General features: G+C 37.1%; 1 protein-coding gene across 8 annotated transcripts in view; it reads left to right on the top strand.

Annotated features, from left to right (window-relative positions):
• The window catches only part of TFDP1 (transcription factor Dp-1), a 40,373-nt gene extending 26,619 nt beyond the window's left edge, over positions 1–13,754 (top strand). For 6 of the 8 annotated variants that reach the window (XM_062487951.1, XM_062487952.1, XM_062487949.1 and 3 more), the window contains 8 exons: positions 807–928; positions 2,328–2,493; positions 2,684–2,830; positions 7,347–7,415; positions 8,751–8,902; positions 9,455–9,621; positions 10,181–10,262; positions 12,417–13,754. In XM_062487951.1, coding sequence (XP_062343935.1) covers positions 807–928; positions 2,328–2,493; positions 2,684–2,830; positions 7,347–7,415; positions 8,751–8,902; positions 9,455–9,621; positions 10,181–10,262; positions 12,417–12,564 — 1,053 coding nt within the window. In that variant the 3' untranslated portion in view covers positions 12,565–13,754. The remainder of the gene's footprint in view (positions 1–806; positions 929–2,327; positions 2,494–2,683; positions 2,831–7,346; positions 7,416–8,750; positions 8,903–9,454; positions 9,622–10,180; positions 10,263–12,416) is intronic. The other 2 variants (XM_062487947.1, XM_062487953.1) reach the window with 2 other exon arrangements.
• The last annotated feature ends 4,745 nt before the right edge of the window (positions 13,755–18,499 follow it).

The raw sequence follows: 18,499 nt of genomic DNA, 5'->3' as shown, positions 1-18,499 counted from the left end.
GCATATCTTTCTACAGTAGAGTAATCTATATGGTATCATTTTCCCCATATTTTCTAGAAAGTTACAGTTCAGAGAGAAAAAACACCACCTGCAAGAGTGGGTGCGTTGTTTAGCTAGTTTCAGAGGTAGCAGGGCACAGTTCTATGTCCTAATGTATGTGTTATTACTTATGATCAAATTAACACATCTTCAGGACAGTTGTCATGGAGGCTGGAAGACTTCTTAGCCGAGTGTGTGCTCTTGAAATGTTTGTAATGGAATGGGTTTGCCTGATTTGATGTCACTCACTGAAGTGAAGAGGAAAGTTTGCCCTTAATCTTTTTCACCTCTAAGGTAGTAGTTTTGATTCTAGTGGCAGAGACTGACAACAGGAGAGAGGGTTCTTGCAAATACCATGCATTTTCTCTCTGATTTTACTGATTTTCAGATTTTCTTAAATTCTTATTTTAACTGTAATTTACTGCAGCATCCTTATATATAATTTGGTAGACTTGGGGTATTTTTTCCTCCCATTTTCCTTTGAGGCAGAGACAGCGTGTACATCTGTTTTGATCTTATCTAAGTTAGTGTTCAACAGTGTTAAGAAACCCAGCAAGCATGAAAACCCGATTGAAGGAGGTTAAAATATAAATGCTCATAACTTAGGGTGTGCTCTAACAATAATCTGAATTTTTTTTATGCTAGTGTGTATAAATTAGATAAGTATGTAAAGTACTAGTGTTTGGGTAATGCATCATTTCAATTGTGTCACTTACAAATGTCTTGGAATTCTTACTGTTTTTCAAATTATTTTATCTTTACTGTAGGTTATCGGTACACCTCAGAGACCTTCAGCTCAAAATACTATCCTGGTAGGAAGTCCTCATACACCTAACACACATTTTGCATCACAGAACCAGACTGGAGATTCTTCACCTTGGTCTGCTGGGTGAGCAAAATGAAAGCTAGAAAGGTTTAATAAAGTATTGGAACTTTTGTTTTAACGTTGTGATAGTGCATGTGCTCCTCAGGCTGTCAGTGTGGGAAAGTCTTTTCCTTTTCATCAAGAGCACTTCACCACTGAAGTCTGTTGTACTAAAATAGGGAGTAGTCACACAATATTGAGTACCTCTTCATTTCTTGTAAAAGAATTCAGAATATGTTCTGTAAGCTCTGGTAGATATTCTGACATTACTAGCATTTAGAGAATTCAGCTCCTAAAAGGACATGGGAATTTGTCTGACTTGATTCTGTGATTTCTCTTATGCTGGTGTATTTTCAGAAAAATATGGTATATTTCTGATTGAACAAGGCTGTCTCAGAGTGTCATTTGAAATAAGAATGGAGTAGTTTGTGAGAAGAAGTATTAAATACAAGGAATGCATTCTTTTGGTGTGTCTTTTTTCGTGCAAGCTTGTTTTTAAGGGCATCTTGTAGGCTTAAAGCAACTACATTTAACATTTATTTTCAGTGGCCTGTTACACATAAATAGATTTCTGCTTTGGAATTATACCATGAAATGAGATGTAAGAATTGAGACTTCCCCTTGCTGAAACTGGTTTTGTTGATACTTGTATTTTTCCTCTAGTTACAAGGAAGTTTTTGTTTTAAAACTTTGCAAAGCAGAAAACTTTGTTATACTGATTTTTATCTTGTAACTTTCAAGTTCTAATAGCAATTTCATATGCTGCGTAACTTCAAATCTGTGTTATAGTAATAGTGTAACATTTAGTGAGTTCAACCAATACCAGACTTTTTCAGTCAGTATTAGTAATGCTCAGTCTATGTGCTACTTTAAATTAAAAATAAAAAAATTTTAAAAATTGATTAAAAAGTTCTCTCCTCTGATTCAGTTTTCATGTTTTAGTATTTATCCCCTTATCTCTTCTTGTCTTGAAGTTTGGAAGGTTTTCTGTATTGACTTCTTCAAGGAATATCCCTGTTGTTAATTTATTGCCTGCTACTGGAAATGTTTCAGGCCAGTTTGGATAGAGCTTTGGGCAACCTCACTGAGTTGAGGATGATACCCTGGCTCAGTGCAGGGGGGTTGGACTAGATGACCTTTAAAGATTTCTTCCAAACTATTCTATGATTTTGTGATTCTACTGGAGCTAGCAAACTTGGCAAAAGTCAGTAAATTTATATTGTGTTTCAGCATCAAGATACTAGAATTGTTTATTGTAAATTGTAAGGAAAAAAATGTAGGAGAGAAGGTTGGAAAGGAATAAGAAGCAGAAGAAAAGGAAAGGCTTGGGTATTTTACAGTAGTGTGCCTGTATTTGAAAAAGACACATCATATATTCCAAAGTTTTAAATTTTCTTAAAATATATATTATACATATATTTAGGAAGCGGAACAAAAAAGGCGAGAAGAATGGCAAGGGTTTACGTCATTTCTCTATGAAGGTTTGTGAGAAGGTACAAAGAAAAGGAACCACCTCATACAATGAGGTGGCAGACGAGTTGGTTGCAGAATTCACTACCACTGATAATCACATTTCACCAAATGAATCAGTAAGTATATGGGAAGTCAATTACATGTGAACTGAATGGGGGAAGAGAAATTTGTTTTGAGTTTTCTGGTTTTCCTACTGCTAAATAAAACAGTTCAAATATTAACTGAGTTTACCCATTCACTGTAATATGTTTATTTTCAAATATTTTTGACACACGTATATTTTTGATTAATGCACTATGTCTACAGCAGGCTTATGACCAGAAGAATATTAGACGACGTGTCTATGATGCCTTAAATGTCCTTATGGCCATGAACATTATCTCTAAGGAGAAAAAGGAAATCAAATGGATTGGTCTACCTACTAACTCGGCTCAGGAATGTCAAAATTTGGAGGTATGTGCATTTGGAAGTTTGCAATGGCTTTGTGTTTGAGTAAATGTTTACAGCTTTAATATATTCTGATATTCTGGTGCAATACGTGCCTATAATCTTCTGAGATAGCATCATAGAATGGTATGGTCCTTTAGCTCTTTTTTTTTTTAATACACTGAACACAGTCTTTAACTTCCAGATTGTTCAAATGTGTCTTTGTTTAATTCTTCTATGTTAAAAATACACCTTTTACTTACATGTGAAGTGGTTCTAAGCAGAAGGTAGTAAGAAATGAATATGCATTTCCAAGATTGCAGTAGTGGTACTCAGGAGTCAGGAAGATTTGTTTTCTCCAGATGCCAAACAGACAATAGATCTGTGATGATAGATGTTGCATGTAGGGCAGTACATTTAGGCATCTCCATTGCTGCAGGTCTTAGCTTTTTGTGGCAATTCTCTTATGTGAGTGTGTCAGACTTTCTTATTGTGTGTCTTGGAGAAGAAGTGAAATGTTTTATCCTGAAAGAGATTTGTAAATTCTGACAGGATTTGTTTACTATCCTGAGATTTGCAGAATAATAAAGTTACTGAGGTTTACTGAAGTAAATTCACTTCATCAAAACAGAATGAGATGTATTTATTCTTATTAAGTCTAAATTTCCTTCAGCAGAACAAAAAAATCAAAAAGTGAGGAGGAAAGTGGAACAAAAGTGTTTTGGAGCCTTATATACAAAGGGATAATTCTAATTTTTGTATGATACTGGCAATTAATTTTTCATTTAATACTAGATAAAGTAAGTACAGGGTGTCTAATCATGAACTGAGATTTATTTGGATATCATCCCAAGTGAAAATTACTACTTAAGAGAGTGATAATTGGGGCACAGTTAATAGGGTGAGTATGGGAGGTGAAGTGGTTCCAAGATAACAGTGCTGTGTGCTGAACAGGGAACCAGCTAACTGGAGGGATTTTACAAGTAGATCTCCTTGGATCTGTCTCACAAAGTATGGCATTGACAGCAATGTTGGAGCAAAAGAAAAAGAAATGTGGTTCATGCAGCTGGATTTGATGTGATGACTGATAATGTCCTAAAGAAGAGTAGGATAATACTAGTACTTAAGTTAAAAAAAGCTACTTAGAATGTAATAATGCATAGTGAAGCTTCATGCATTTAAGATGGGAACAGTGGTATCTCCTGATTAAAAGAAAGTGAGAACTTGTTAATTGGCTGTCACAAGAGGAGGAAGGAGTTCTGTTAACCATTGAATAATTATCCATTGAATAATTATTACAAGTGTAATGCAGTGAATTTCTGAAAGCTAATGTTTAGTTTGTAAAATTGTCATATCTAATAAAGTTTATTTTGCTATTCTATCTGGTGCTGTTTAGCTTCATCCTTACTCATTGGCTTGATTTTCAAAAGTGTTTATAAGGAACATAGGGGTTTGAGGGCTTCCTCATCAACTGTTTGTTGTGTTAGCTATTCTTGAACTTGTCCTTTGTGTGTAAATTAGAATGTTAGATTTGGTAAAATATGGCCTCATAATGCAAAAACAGAGTGTGTGGGGCAGTTAATAAGGTAACTAAGGCAGTGTAGTTTGTGTATGAGATAGAACTTATCTGAGATATTTTTCTAAGATTTTTTGGAGGGAGGCAGTTATTTGGCTTATTTCTAACACTGAATTGTAAGACTTGATCCTACCCTTTTAATTTTTTTTTTTAAATGCAGCATCAAGCCTTTTTGCAGCTTCTGTTTTTTCAACTGTGTACACTTGGGGGTTTGAGGGTGTTTGTTTTCAACAAAACCAAACAGTAAACTGCATTCATGTGATTTTTTAACTTAGGTAAATTCCTTACTAAGTTGCACATTTTAAAGGTCTAAAGATTTTAAGATTTTTAAAGAAAAGAAGTTTTTTTTCAGGGCCAGCAATTTGTCTGTTCAGGATCTTGGCTGACAGTAGCAGTTACTTAGGAAGGAGGGAGAGTTGGACTTGGGGAACTGCAGGCCACAATCCCTGGGAATCTGATGGGGAGATCCATCCTGGGAGGCTCTCCCTAAAAATGTGGAGGACAGAAAAGTGGTCAGCAGTAGTCAGTGTGGATTCACCAAGGGCAAATTGTGCTTAAGCAACCTGATTGCCTTCTCTGGTGGAACAACAGACTGAGTAGAGTAGGGGAGAGCAGTGGATGTTGTCTGCCTGGACTTCAGCAAGGCTTTTGGCACTCTCTCCTGTTATATTCTCATAGGCAAGCTTGGGGAGTGTGGCTTGGATGAGTGGATAGTGAGGAGATTGAGAACTGGGTGAATGGCAGTGTCAGAGGGTTGTGATTGGTAGCACAGATTCTGGTTGTGGTGTCCCCCACGGGTCAGTGCTGGGCCCAGTATTGTTTAACTTACACATCAGTGACTTGGATGAAGGGGCAGATGCCTCCTCAGCAAGTTCAGTGACACCACAAAGCTGGGAGGAGTGGCTGAGACCCCAGAGTGCTGTGCAGCCCTTCAGAAGGACCTCAGCAGGTTGGAGAGATAGGCAGAGAAGGAACACGTGAAATTCAGCAAAGGCAGATGAAGGAGGAGTAACCCCATGCACCTGTACAGGTTAGGGGCAGCCTGTTGGGAGGCAGCTCTGTGGAGAAGGACCTGGAGGTCCTGGTGGACAACAAGCTGTCCATGAGCCAGCAGTTGTCATTAAAGAGCCAAGAAAGCCAGTAGTGTCCTGGTGTGCATCAGAAAGAGCATTGCAAGAAGGTCAAGGGGGGTGGTCCTGCCCCTCTGCTCAGCCCTGGTGAGGCACACCTGGGCACTGAGAGGGAACCTCACCACTGCCTGCCAGTACCTGACAGCAGGTGTCAGAGGATGGAGCCAGGCTCCTCTCAGTGGTGCCAAGCAATAGGACAAGAGGCAGTGGACAGAAACTTAGGCACAGGAAGTTCCATCTGAACATGAAGATCTTTTTTTTACTGTGTGGGCTGACGAGCACTGGAATAAATTACCCAGAGAGATTCTGGAGACTGCATCCCTGGAGACACTCAAAAGCCATCTGGACACAATCCTGAGTTACGTGCTTGAGGGGACACATCATGAGCAGGGATGCTGGAATAGATAACCTCCAGTGGTCCCTTCCAATCACATCTATTCTGTGAGTGATTAGTGAAGGTATTTTGTGATGTTTTCTTCTGTAACTTGTGGTTCAGACATAACTGAGGCAGGTACATTATCCTTCTATTTAATAGCCCTCAATATTTCTTCCAAATTTTTACTCCTTTTTCAAAGTTTGCTTTTAATATTGGGTCATCTGTGGCAGTGAGTTTCAAGTGCATGAAAAGCTTATGAAATACCTTTTGTTTGGTTTTGAACGTAGTATATTTAGTTGATATCTGCTGAATATTTTGTTAATTGGAAGTGATGGTGATCTTAGTCATTCCTTATTAATTTTCCCATCCTGTTCATTGTTTTACAGGTCTCTTTCCTGTTCTCTCCCATTATTTCATTCTCCTTTCAGTAGAGTCTTAATTTATTCATTAATCTCTTGCATAGAGTCTGTTCTGTATCACTGATGATCCTGATTTCTCTTCTATATGCTTGTCTTGAAATAGGACCATCAGACCTACAGAATTCAAGATGTAAACATTCTGCTTCATAGAGTAATGTAGTGGTAATTCCTGTTTGGTACTCTGTTTCTTGCCTAATAATTCAGGTTTTGGCTGTCATGGCATACTGAGCTGATGGATTTTGCAGATACGATAATTTTAGATCTCTGCTGAATGTCATTTTATTTCTAAAGTATGCATGGATTAAATTGTTTTCTCACACATACCACACAATTTTTATCAGAAATAATTTAGGTGATATAATCACAAAGTGCTATAAGACACTTCAAGTTTGCTTTTTGTCAGACTCTCTTTTTACTGTGCCAGGTAACCCAGCATTGCCAGCAGATTTTGTCACCTTGTCCCCTTAATCTGATTGTCTGTTGTTAAAATAACAGTCTGTCATTGTAATCCCTGTCTGAATCTGCTGGGGAGCTTCTTCCTCCAAGAAAGCTGTGCATTTCCTAGGTTTTTGTCTCTTAGCTTTTTTGTTATTATTTTGTACTTATTAAATACTGTGGGGCCTTAACCTTGGGCTCCAGAGCAGCTTCGTGTCTTTAATCATATTTGATGGATCTTCTCTAATACCTCCAATATCAAAAGACTCTACATCAAGTACATCCTTCTTGTCTCTTTGCCTCTTGGAGAGAATTCCAGTAACCCTTTGAGACATAATTTCTGTTTGCAAAGATGTTTTCATCTTCTTCACAGGTTGTTGTATTTTATTCCCCAGGGTTCTAATTCTGCTTTTTGTTAGTTTCCATAGGTAGTAATGATGTGTCTTGATAGTTAAGTCTCTAAATTATATGTAGAACCTTAATGATTGATTGCTATATCTCCTACCTTCAGTTCTCTGGTATTGAAATGATTTTAAAGGGAGAAAATGTTGGGATAAAATGCTACTTGAAACCAGCAAACTGACCAATCCTTTTTATCTGTCTTAAGGTGGAGAAACAGAGAAGAATTGAAAGAATAAAGCAAAAACAGTCTCAGCTACAAGAACTCATTCTACAGGTACAGTCAAGGTACTCTTGTCTATAGGGCAAGGTAACTTATGTCTGTATTCCTCTTGTTTTATCCCAGTCTGAGGGATGGGAAACTTCTAGGGAGACTAGAGGTGAATTTCAGGGTAAGGTGAATGCAGCTTTATTTAACACTGTAGTTTAGCTGGGACCATGCTGTTGGCCATTGCTGTTGGGGATGCCATCAACCTTTCATCAGTTATGAGGAATTTGTTCAGAGTTTCAACTATGTTTAAGCAGGGGTTATGCTTACAGGAGAAGGATTTCATACTGTATCCTCTGAATTTTTCCATTTCAGTTCAGGAACTGAACTAGAAACAGGTATCTAGAATTTTCTTCTGTGTTAGCATCCGTAGGTAAAATTAGGTGAGTCTAGAAGTTGTCTGTCATAATGCTCTGCATTGTGCTTCTGATTTGCTGTCACTGGTGTGTAAGTGCCTGAACCACTGTGAAACAGTGGCTGAACTCCTTCCCAGATCTCCCTTACTATTCTTGGAGAAGCAATAGTCTTATTTCCCAAGTCACCATGCTGCTGGTCCATAGAAGTGTATTCCTGGGTAGCTGTGTTACCTGCACACTACGAATGAGAATCTCATGGATGGAGAAAGAAAGGACAGACAGCTGTGGAATTGCTGCCTGATTTTTATCAGTCTTTGTGTTGGCTTTGGATTTTGGTCTTAATTCTTGTTTATTTCATTTGATTTCGAGACCAGAAAAATATTTTTCTTCGTTAGTAGCTTACTGTATGATTTATAACTTGAGTTTCTATGGCTTTTAATTATTCAAATTGCTAGTTTTTAAAATGGGAACGTTCCATTGTAAAAAGCAATTTTTGTAAGATGTTAGTCATTAATATTAAATGGATAATTCAGAAACCTAATGCCAGATATTCAAATCCTAAACATTAACTTTTTTTTTTTTTTCCATGTAATTAATTTCAGTGTTAACATCCAGGTGTATTTTTTTGGGGTGCAGTAGCTAGTAGCTAGTAGGGAGAGTAAATGGAGAGGAAATACGATGCTGTGTGAAAATTTATTTTTCCAATCATTGCTCTCTCTCTCTCCATTCTGCCTGGGATCTGCCCAAGGAACTGTTCTGATATAGTTAGTAGAATGTGCTTTTTTTTTCCTCAGTAAAGTTTTACTATGTTGTCTGTTTTAATACTGTGGTCTGGGAACTCTTCTTGCATCTTACCATGCAGGAATATGGTAAACACTGTCCTTTTCTGCATTTACTTGCTGCAACCATTACTGGAATCCTTAGGAGTTTTGTTAACATGATTCTAAAAGCTTCATTCATACTTTGATGTTGCTGTTGCTTTTTCTAGCAAATTGCCTTTAAGAACCTCGTCCAGCGAAACCGTCAAGCAGAGCAGCAGGCAAACCGACCTCCACCTTCCAATTCTGTCATCCATTTGCCATTTATCATTGTGAACACCAGCAAGAAGACTGTGATCGACTGCAGTATTTCAAATGACAAGTAAGCTAACAAATTTTTCCTTCTGGATTTTGGTAGAGCTCTGAGTTCATGTAAATATTCAGGTAGATTTGTAAAAGATTAAACACCAGCTTAATTTACTTGTGCCTTTTGTATATTGAGAACATGCACTTCAGACAGCTGTTTTATATAGCCCTTTAACAGATAGACTAATTGATTCACATTTGATAACTTGTTTAAGACTTGCTATCTAGAGATGCTAGGCATTTTATGTCATACATAATCAAGCAGTGTTTTCCTTTGGCTTTAACACCGTGAAGTGGAGCCAGTGGAATTGAAAATGGATTTCGCTTTCAGGACTGTGGTTCTCCACTTTTGATTCAAAAATCTGTAGTTTTCATCAGCTAAATAAAAACTGAATCTAAGCAGTCACAAGAAAATACATAAATCTTTGATTTTAAAAAATTCAGTTGCTTATGTGATGTGTCACTAACACACTTAACACTGTGTAAAGCTTTTGAAGTGCTGCAATTCCTGAAAATTGGAAAGTAGTTAAAGTTATTGAAGTTAATTGAGACCTTTTTTCCTCTCCAGGTTTGAATATCTATTTAATTTTGACAATACCTTTGAAATTCATGATGATATAGAAGTACTAAAACGAATGGGAATGGCTTGTGGGCTAGAATCTGGAAGCTGTTCAGCAGAGGACCTAAAAATTGCAAGGAGTTTGGTTCCTAAAGCTCTGGAACCATATGTGACAGGTTAGTTACTCCAAGAGTTGATTTTTTTCCCCTCCTTAATATAGGACTCTAAGAAAAACATGAACATACCTTAGATCAGGTAATTTCCACTGCGTTGTGGTAAAGATTTCTGTCAAGTTCTTCAAGTTATCTGCTTTTTATGTTACCTTAGGGACCAAATAGCATAGTGATTGATAAAGAATGGACTGTTGTGCTTTGCAAAACATTCTGCATCAAGCCACACAAGTAGATCTTTGCAGTGTGTAATTCTTGCAAGAGAACAGTATTTGTGCTTGATTCACTTGCAAAGGCAAAATGAAGTAAGTGTAAGCGTATGATGAATACTGAAGTCATCTGTCTTGCTCACTTCAGAACAAATGGGCTTTTTAAATGTATTTTGAAATTTTGCTGTTGCTTGCATTAGCTGCTTTTTAAATTACACTGTTTTGGATATAGTACATAAATATATTTTGTTGTTTGGGATGCAAGCCTCCTTTTCTGGACTTTAAAGGATTAAGTGTTTTCACTGAATTAGGTGGGTGTGTTTGGAAGGATTCCTGAAATGCGTGTTGTTTTACAGAAATGGCTCAGGGATCAATCAGCAGTGTATATGTCACATCTTCATCAGGTTCTGCATCAAACGGCACAAGATTTTCAGCTAGGTGAGATGAAATTTTCAATTAGTTTTTATAGTCTGTGGTCATCAAAGAAATGTGGATATTAAACACTTCGTGAAACAAGTTCTGTTTTGATTAAATGTGCTATGGATATGTGTTTTAAGTTTATTCTCAGACATCACTTCTATGGTGATTCTTTGCAGTGGCATTAAGGAAATTCTTTCCTGTATAGAAGAAAGGCATTAAGAGTGGTGTTATTCTGGAATGTGCTTTTTGTTTGTTTGCTTGGGTTTTTTAATCTAGTTTAGAGTTTGTGGCAAGAAAACAGATACTTCTCTCAAGATACAGTATTGGAAAGATTACTCCTTGATCATTAGTATCTAACTTTTATTATAGAAGATTGTGATCTTGAGTTTTAAACGGTGATCAGAAGCTGGTAGCATGATAAACCATAACTGGTGTTCAGCTTTGTTACTCACTAGTTTCTTATTGCTGTATTAATCAAAAAGATGTCCTTCTGTGAGCTTCACAAGGTTGTAAAATGAGTCAAATATTCAGCAGTTGGTTTCTGAGCTAATTTCTAACCTAATTGATGCTATGATCATTGAAACGTTGGACATTCGTAACAGATGCTTGAATTAAGTTCTGCATGTTTTGTGCAAGGGAACTGAAGCTTGAGTGAGAATTCTGTCCAAATATCTTTAGAGATGCTGAACAGTACGTAAGATCTCTGTTTTCAGTAAGTTTGCTTTTGTGGTAATGAGCAGGGGGTAGTGAAAAAGAGCGCCATGTGTTTTTAAGACTTTGAAATTTGAATAGGCCACTGTTAGCCAGAGGCAAGTAGAAAACCAGAGGCTGACTGGGGTTCATTATCTTGGGCACAAGAAGTTCTAACATTTCCATTTCTTAGGAGTTTGGAAATGGGCATGGCAGTGACAAATTATGTTTAATTATAGGATATATATATAAATATTCATGGCAATAGCCATGAACATTCATGGCAATACAAGTTGTGCTGCCAAGGCAAATAAAGGCTGTACATTTATTTAACAAGGCCTCTGAAGAAAGCTTGCAGAAGTCTGAAGATGCTGCTACCAGTACCTTCATCCCACTTTGTTTGCCTTACTAGGATACACAGGTTATGAAATACAGTTCTGTTCTTATCAAAAAGAGGAGAAAGAGATTTTGGGTTTTTACTTTCAAAGTTTACAAAAGCACAAGAATGATCTTTTTTTTGTTTTGTGTTTTTTTTCTTTGGAAACTACTTTTGCAGATAATTACTGCAGATGTGTTGTAAGTCATGTGACTACAGATATCTTAGTATCTTGCTGCTGAAAAAGTGTGCAGACCCGCAGAAATTCTCGAAAGTGTCTTACTGGATGTTTTTTCTGTGAGCTTACAGGGTGTAGCCCTGCAGTTTCATGCTGTGTGATGACAGACCATTGAATTGCCTCCGTACAGCAACAAGTGTGCATGATTGAATATGTGCATTAGCTGAACTACCATTAAAAAAATTACTAACAGTTGTATTTTTTTAAATTTTTAAATTATGAATGTCTTTCAAGGGAGATACTGTTTTTGTGGTTTTAAAAATGAACATTTGTGTCGCAAGTTTGTGGCCAAATTTAGTAGTTTACCAGACTATTTAGAAAGTCAACAATTAAATAGATTGGCAAAGTAGCAGGTAATAATGGAGGCAGCAGTTTTCTGCCTCTATTAAAATAAAATACTGCACAATGAGAGGAAAACAGTTTCACATTAAAAATACAACATATGACAATTTACTGTGTAATATCAAGGAGTTAAGGAAAAGCTAATAGTTCCTCAATTTTCCAGGACTTTTAATCAAGATTAGTGATTCTAAGACATGATTCACTTGCAAGTGTCTGGTGCTACCCAAAAATACTAAAGAGGTTACCTTTGTAGCCTTAACACTAAAAGTACTTTAGAAGAAACCTTAAAAATATATTTATAAACTGCCCATGAAAAGGTTTAGAACTTTATATTAAACCTAAAGGAAGAAACCTAGTAAGAACCAGTTCAAAATTACTTGAGGCTGTTTCAGCTTTTTGGAGACAGCTTGGACATACACTAAAGCAAGTTTACAAAGTGGCAGTGGCAGATTCATTAAAGCAATGGACTAGATATGGGAGAAATCATGAAGCAATGCCAAATTGCTTTTTTTTTTTTTCCCCCCAGTGACTTTTCCAATGGTGGAGATGGGATGTTGGCTACAAGTTCCAATGGATCTCAGTACAGCGGCTCCAGAGTCGAAACACCAGTTTCTTATGTTGGGGATGACGATGATGATGACGATGATTTTAATGAAAATGATGATGACGACTGATGCCCTTTGCTTGTAGACTATTTTTTGTTAAAATTCAGCAGGCTTCAGGAATAAATTGTTCTAGGGAGAAGTGTCTCAAATTACTTTGCCCCATCCCCCAAGGAGAATATTGGTAAGCAGTTCTGAGTTTAGAAATTGCACCTCTGATAAGCAAGCGAGGATTGTTTTATGTAGGATATTTTTAAATGTGGTGTGGATGTGTGTTTTTGATACCAGTGTGTTAATGCAGAGCCTTTATTTACTCTTGTTTTAGGGGTTTTTGGTTTGTTGGTTGTTTTTTGTTTGGGATTTCTTTTTTTACTTGAAGGAAAAAGAATTTTGCCCCAAATGTTCTTTCAAAGTTTGCTAAAGAAAATGTAGACACATCATTGAGAAATAAAATACTATCCTTCTGTGGAAAATGAATACACTGAATGGCAATTTATTTGGAGTGTATTTTGATGATGCCACTTTTTGAGGGATAGTGAGCTAATGTAGTAGTGTTTTTTGTTAATCATGCAGTGTCCAAAGAACCAAACAAGAAAGATACGTCCTACTTTTTTACATGTTAAATTCCAGGAATGTTGTTGTGAACTTATTTTCCCTTAAATTATAGCTAACGTTATGATTCCATCAAGTTTTTATGCTTTTCACTGTATGTTGGGACATATGAATTACAAAGTTTTTGGCAAATGTTTACTGCCAGTTGGTGCAGCTATATAAAATGTCTTGAAGGTTTGGAATGATTTATTGCTTATGGTAAAATTTGCCTGATTTCTTACAGGCAGTCTTTGGAAACTTTTTATTATATAGTTGTTTACATACTTATAAGTCTATCATATAAAGACATGTACTGAAACAAATGTTTGTATTTGTTTCATAAGCATCTTCCTGTAATCTATTATAAAGTTGAAATTAAATATAGAGAATGTTTTAAGTTTTTTAACTCAAAATTTGTCAATCATTTTTAATAGTTCATTTTTATAGAAGGAATTTCAGGGCAGGTGGTAGTCTTTTTAAATTTATTCACAAACAATTAACTGCACAAATACTGTCAGCTGCCTATTCTAAGACAGTAGTCTTTTTATTGAAACACAAATAAACTTTTCTGTAATATTTTATGAAATATAAAGAGACTATAATTGTTTGACTTGTTTAACCTTGGCACTGTTAGTTTTTATTAATAAAACGCGCATGGGCATTTTTAACAAGCTCTGTGGTTTTTCTAATTCTAGGATTATTTTAGAACATTTCTCGTCACAAGACCTAGAATTATCTGTCTTGGGATGCTGCATCTGTGCTACAGAGGGCCCAGAGTTTTTGCTTTGATTTAGTAATTTGCCCTTATAGCTCTTGATAACTTAAAATGCAAAAGGCAATAACATACCCGGTATATTCTCTTCTTTCACACCTCCTTATTTAGTCCATGTTGCTCCTCAGCTTGACAGGTCACTCTTAGTACTGCAATCTAGCCTTCTGTTTAAAATCCCATGCCTAATGTCCTAACTTTTCATCCCATATTACTCAGTCCTAGCTTTCTGTCATATATTCCTATGTCCTCAAAAAATCTACTTCCCTCATACTTCCTCCTTAAACCATTGTGTTAGATCACATCCTCTGCTCTCACCTGTTGCACTCTCAGTCACTGCAGGCTACTGTCACTGTCAGGATTTGATACTTCCACAAAGTCCAGGCAGTCCCTGAAAAGTTTTAGTAAGTGTGCTGGCTGTGGTAAGGGCTCCTGGATGCACTTAAACCCTGTGGTAAATGTGAAGTGTGTAACATGTTTTGTTTTTTTCTTGAAGGGATTATGCGTAGACAAACCTGCCGTGGGAAGGTGGGGGTATGGGTGATTAACATGGAACAACTGATAGATACTGAATGTTTTTAGATTGTATCAGACCTGGTAATGTGAGTGAGCCAAGCAAATTGCTTGGTGAGACTAGGGAAAAATCTGGGGGAGAGGAGGCTGATTGCATGTTTTGCTTCTCAGTGAAGAGGCCATTCTCAGCAACATTAATGCTGAACGTAGGGTTCTTGTGGATGAGACAGTAGAGTCATATTGTCATTGATGTTGAAAGGCTGTTCAGTTTGAGAAGGAGCTTAAATTATTCCAGTTTTCTCTTTTGTTCTCCAGTATATGATCCAAGATTTACCTGCAAAGAGTGAGTTAGGGAAGGAAGGCTCAAAGTTTTCTTTTGGATCTTACTGGCAGAATAGTCCTCAGACACATCTAGGTCACAGTGGGAGTGAAAATGTGACAAAAAAATACTTTTAAAATGTTATTTTTTCTTTTGCTTAGTGATGAATCTGAACTAGAATTTGATAATTTAAACATAGGGGTGGTTGTGGGGAAATTCGTTTTTTTATTATATTTGTGGCTGAACTTGATGATCCTAAAGATTTTCTTCTAAACAGTTCTATGATTCTGTGTAACCTTTGTTTTGGGAGAGCTTTCTAGTAAAGGTAGCAATCAATACCAAGAGAAAATCTATAGACTTTTTAAGTAGTTGCTTGATTTCGAGTGGTCACTTGCTTGCAGTGTTTGGGTGAAAGTGGAGAAAAAAAAAGACAAAAGAGACCAATGATGAGGGACCAGGTTGACATGAGCAAAGGAAATGTGAAGAAGTAGGTGGAGGGAAGCAGTAAAGAAAGAAGAGATTAGAGCAGGGCCTTTGCAGAGAAACATAAAAAGAGAAGATGGTGTACGTTGGAAAGAATGAGGGAAAAATGAGAGGACTGGTCAAAGACTACAGAAAAGCAGTAGTAGAAACTTACTTTAAAAAAGAAAGGTAGAGAAATACATATTTCATAATGTCAGGCGTAGCATGAAAGGAGCTGTAAAGTGAAAGCTAACTTTAAACTGTATGGCTCCAGTCTGAAAAAAGTGGTTGCACATTTACAGATGGAAAATGAAGATTAGGAGCATGAACAGAACGTAACAGGAAATCGTGACAGGAAATTGTTGAGGAAGTCTGTGGGAGAAAATACTGTAAGGAAATAAAAACTAGAATGTGGTTTAAGAAAGATTAAATTATGCTAAAGGGAATGTGAATTGTTATAAGGGCTCAGTTTGGGGTAAAACGTGGCAGGAAAGGAATGTACTTTTAATTACCTTACTTAGCCAGTACTTTTTTGTGGTGTGAAGAGAAGAGAGAGAGTTGCAAAGTGTGTATTTATGCCTCTGAAATAGTTCTGCAGATAAATCCTGGGAGCAGTGTGCATCTTTTGTGCTTTTTGAAGTGTTACTGAGCTTTGAAAGACTGTATTTGACATGTGTAACAAGTTAAGGATTTCTTGAACTGTTTCACAAATAATCTATGTTGTTTTTCCCATAGGAATTTGTCTTAACTCAAGAGAAGCAGTTATGACTTCAGAAACTTAAGTTTTTGGGGTTTTTTTTAACCTTCCTTCAATGAAAGGTGGCAAGTGTTGCAGAGAAAAAAAATAAATGTAGCTGATATAGTACTGACCCTTGACCAATACCTATTTATTTATTTGAATGAAAGGATGAATCTTTAATGAAAGGATGTACTGTCACAAATCTCATTTCTTAATCAGTGAATACATAGGTTGTAAAATCTTCATATTAGTGAGAAATCTGAAAATGGGATGCTGCTTTAATACAGAAAGGGCCAGAGTTAAAAAAAAAAACAAAAAAGTGAAACCAACCAACATGATGTAACACAACTGGGATGATCACCAGTACAAAGGAAAGCATATAGCTTTTCTCAGATAGATGATAGTTTACTGCAGGGATTTCCTTTCTCTTGTCTGCTTATGAGAAGCGTGGTAGGCCATTTGTCTTCATTAATACATTGAGTTAACAACTTTTCACCACTTCTCAGCCCTGTCCACTTCCAGAAAGATGAGGCTGTTTGTTGAAGCCTGAACTGTCATTCATTTATCAGGAAAAGCAAAGATGAGCCAGCACACTGAAAGCAGCCCTTTCATGTCATTGTTTTCTAAATTTAGGATTTAAGGCTTTTCCAGGGTTTATCCTGACCCTTGGTTTGTCCTTGAGCTTCCATGGATTCTGGTGGGTTACAAAAAAGCTCAGTGGGCTGGGGCAGCTGCTGTATGAGGAGAGGCTGACTTGTTCAGCCTGGAGAAGAGGCAGCCTCGAGAGACCTAATGGCAGCCTTCCAGTGCTGCAGGAAGGTTATTGCAAAGGTGGAGCCAGTGCACAGTGATGTGTGACGAGAGGATGGAGAGACAGCACACACAAGCTGAAATGAGTTTCCAGCTGAATATGAGCAACAACTTGGGATGGCCAAGCTGTGGAAGAGGCTGCCCGGAGAGCTTGTGCTGACTCGATCCTTAGGGTTTTCAAGGCCAGACAGGAGAAAAGCCCTAAGCCATGTAGAGTCTGACCTCATTGCTGAGCTTGCTTTGAGCAGAGATTGGACAGGAGACAACATGAGGTGCCTTCCAGCTTGAATTACCATATGGATCCCGTAAAAGAGAGGGAAAGAAAAGAAAAAACATGTTAGAAGACATCAGTGTTGGGAACAGACTAACAAGTGGGTCATCTGATTTGCCAGACTTGTCAGAAAATAATTGAAAGCTCAGCTCATCATTGGAAGCTGTCAAAAGGTACCAAACTGATGGAAAGGGTGGTTAACTAATTGGGTGGAAGTGAAGACTGTCTTCAAGGTGAGGTTTCTAAGAAGCAGACTGATGCTGAGAGCCTGATGAGGAAGGGCAACAAGCAGCAGTGCATGGGTTTTTCTGACTTAAAGCATTTGGTTACACTGGAAATTCCTGTCTGGTGTGATGATGGTTCTGACCTAGCACCATCTGTCTCTCCCTCAGTTGGAACCTGCTGTCCTCACATTTGGTAAACGTCAGCACTTTGTGAAACAACAGTTTGAGAAAATCATGATGATTATTGATGCACAGCTTAACTGTGGTAAAGGCAGAGCGTTCTGATATGGAAGAGAACAAAGAAGAGAGGCAGTGTTAATTGAAAGTCACCCATGTAATACCATTACAAGTGCTTTTGTTTATTCTGCCATGACCTTTTTGTTGAATTTCTGGGTGTTTTCAACGTGTTGAAATCCAAACTTAGGCTGAAAAATTTGATCTTCCTTTGTGTTGCTGTGTACACATCATGGTACGTTGCTGTAAAATAGTGCTGTTTCATCAGCCCTACCTGGTCAGAGCATCTGCATTGTAGCATGTTAGAAAGAAGGCAACGTTGCGGACTTCAGGCAAGATTCCTGTTCTTTATTCATGTAAACTTGAGAGAAGTTATTGACAATAAAGCAGAATATTAAGCACATACTTTTAAAACAGGCAACTCCAGCAATTAATATTGGGCAACTTCTGATGCTGATTTTTAATGAACCTTAGAATAGTTCTTACAGACTAAAATAATGCTAGAGTGCCTGTTTTGGAAGTGTGAAAAAGTAAAAAATGTCAAAGATGTGAGGAAGTCCTGTCCAAATGTGTGTGGTCTAGACAGCTTGAGATCAGCCCTGAATCTTGTATTAGAAAAACTGTTGAAAGAAACAACTAGAAGAAAATTAAAAGCCTGGAAGATTAATTGTTAATGACAAAGTGCAGAATAGAATACAGAATTATCAAATTAATATGGGAGGAGATAGCAAATGTTCAGCTGATTAAGTAAACAGTGGCTATGCTTCAACATATTTAAACCATTTTTATTTCATTGCAGTCTAATTTAAAATGTGTTTTACAATATCTCCAGACTGTATGCTAAGAGGTTATGAACTATTCACTGCTGAATCATTTTTGTGGCATTATCACTGACTGAACAGTTCATCAAGTAAGATTGTACTTCTCTTTAACAATTTCTTTAATAACCGAGAAAAAAATTTAAAAATACTCGGAAGTAGTACTGCTTAGAAAAGAAGAAAGCAATGAAGAGGAGAGATTAATGTGAATTGTTTGGCAAGCAGGTCATGTCCAAAAATGTTATGGTTAAACTGCA

This window comes from Cinclus cinclus, chromosome 2, assembly GCF_963662255.1.
Source record: "Cinclus cinclus chromosome 2, bCinCin1.1, whole genome shotgun sequence".
Taxonomy (NCBI): Eukaryota; Metazoa; Chordata; class Aves; order Passeriformes; family Cinclidae; genus Cinclus; species Cinclus cinclus.
The sequence above is the reverse complement of the archived record's forward strand: the minus strand, read 5'-3'. Positions and strand labels throughout refer to the sequence as shown.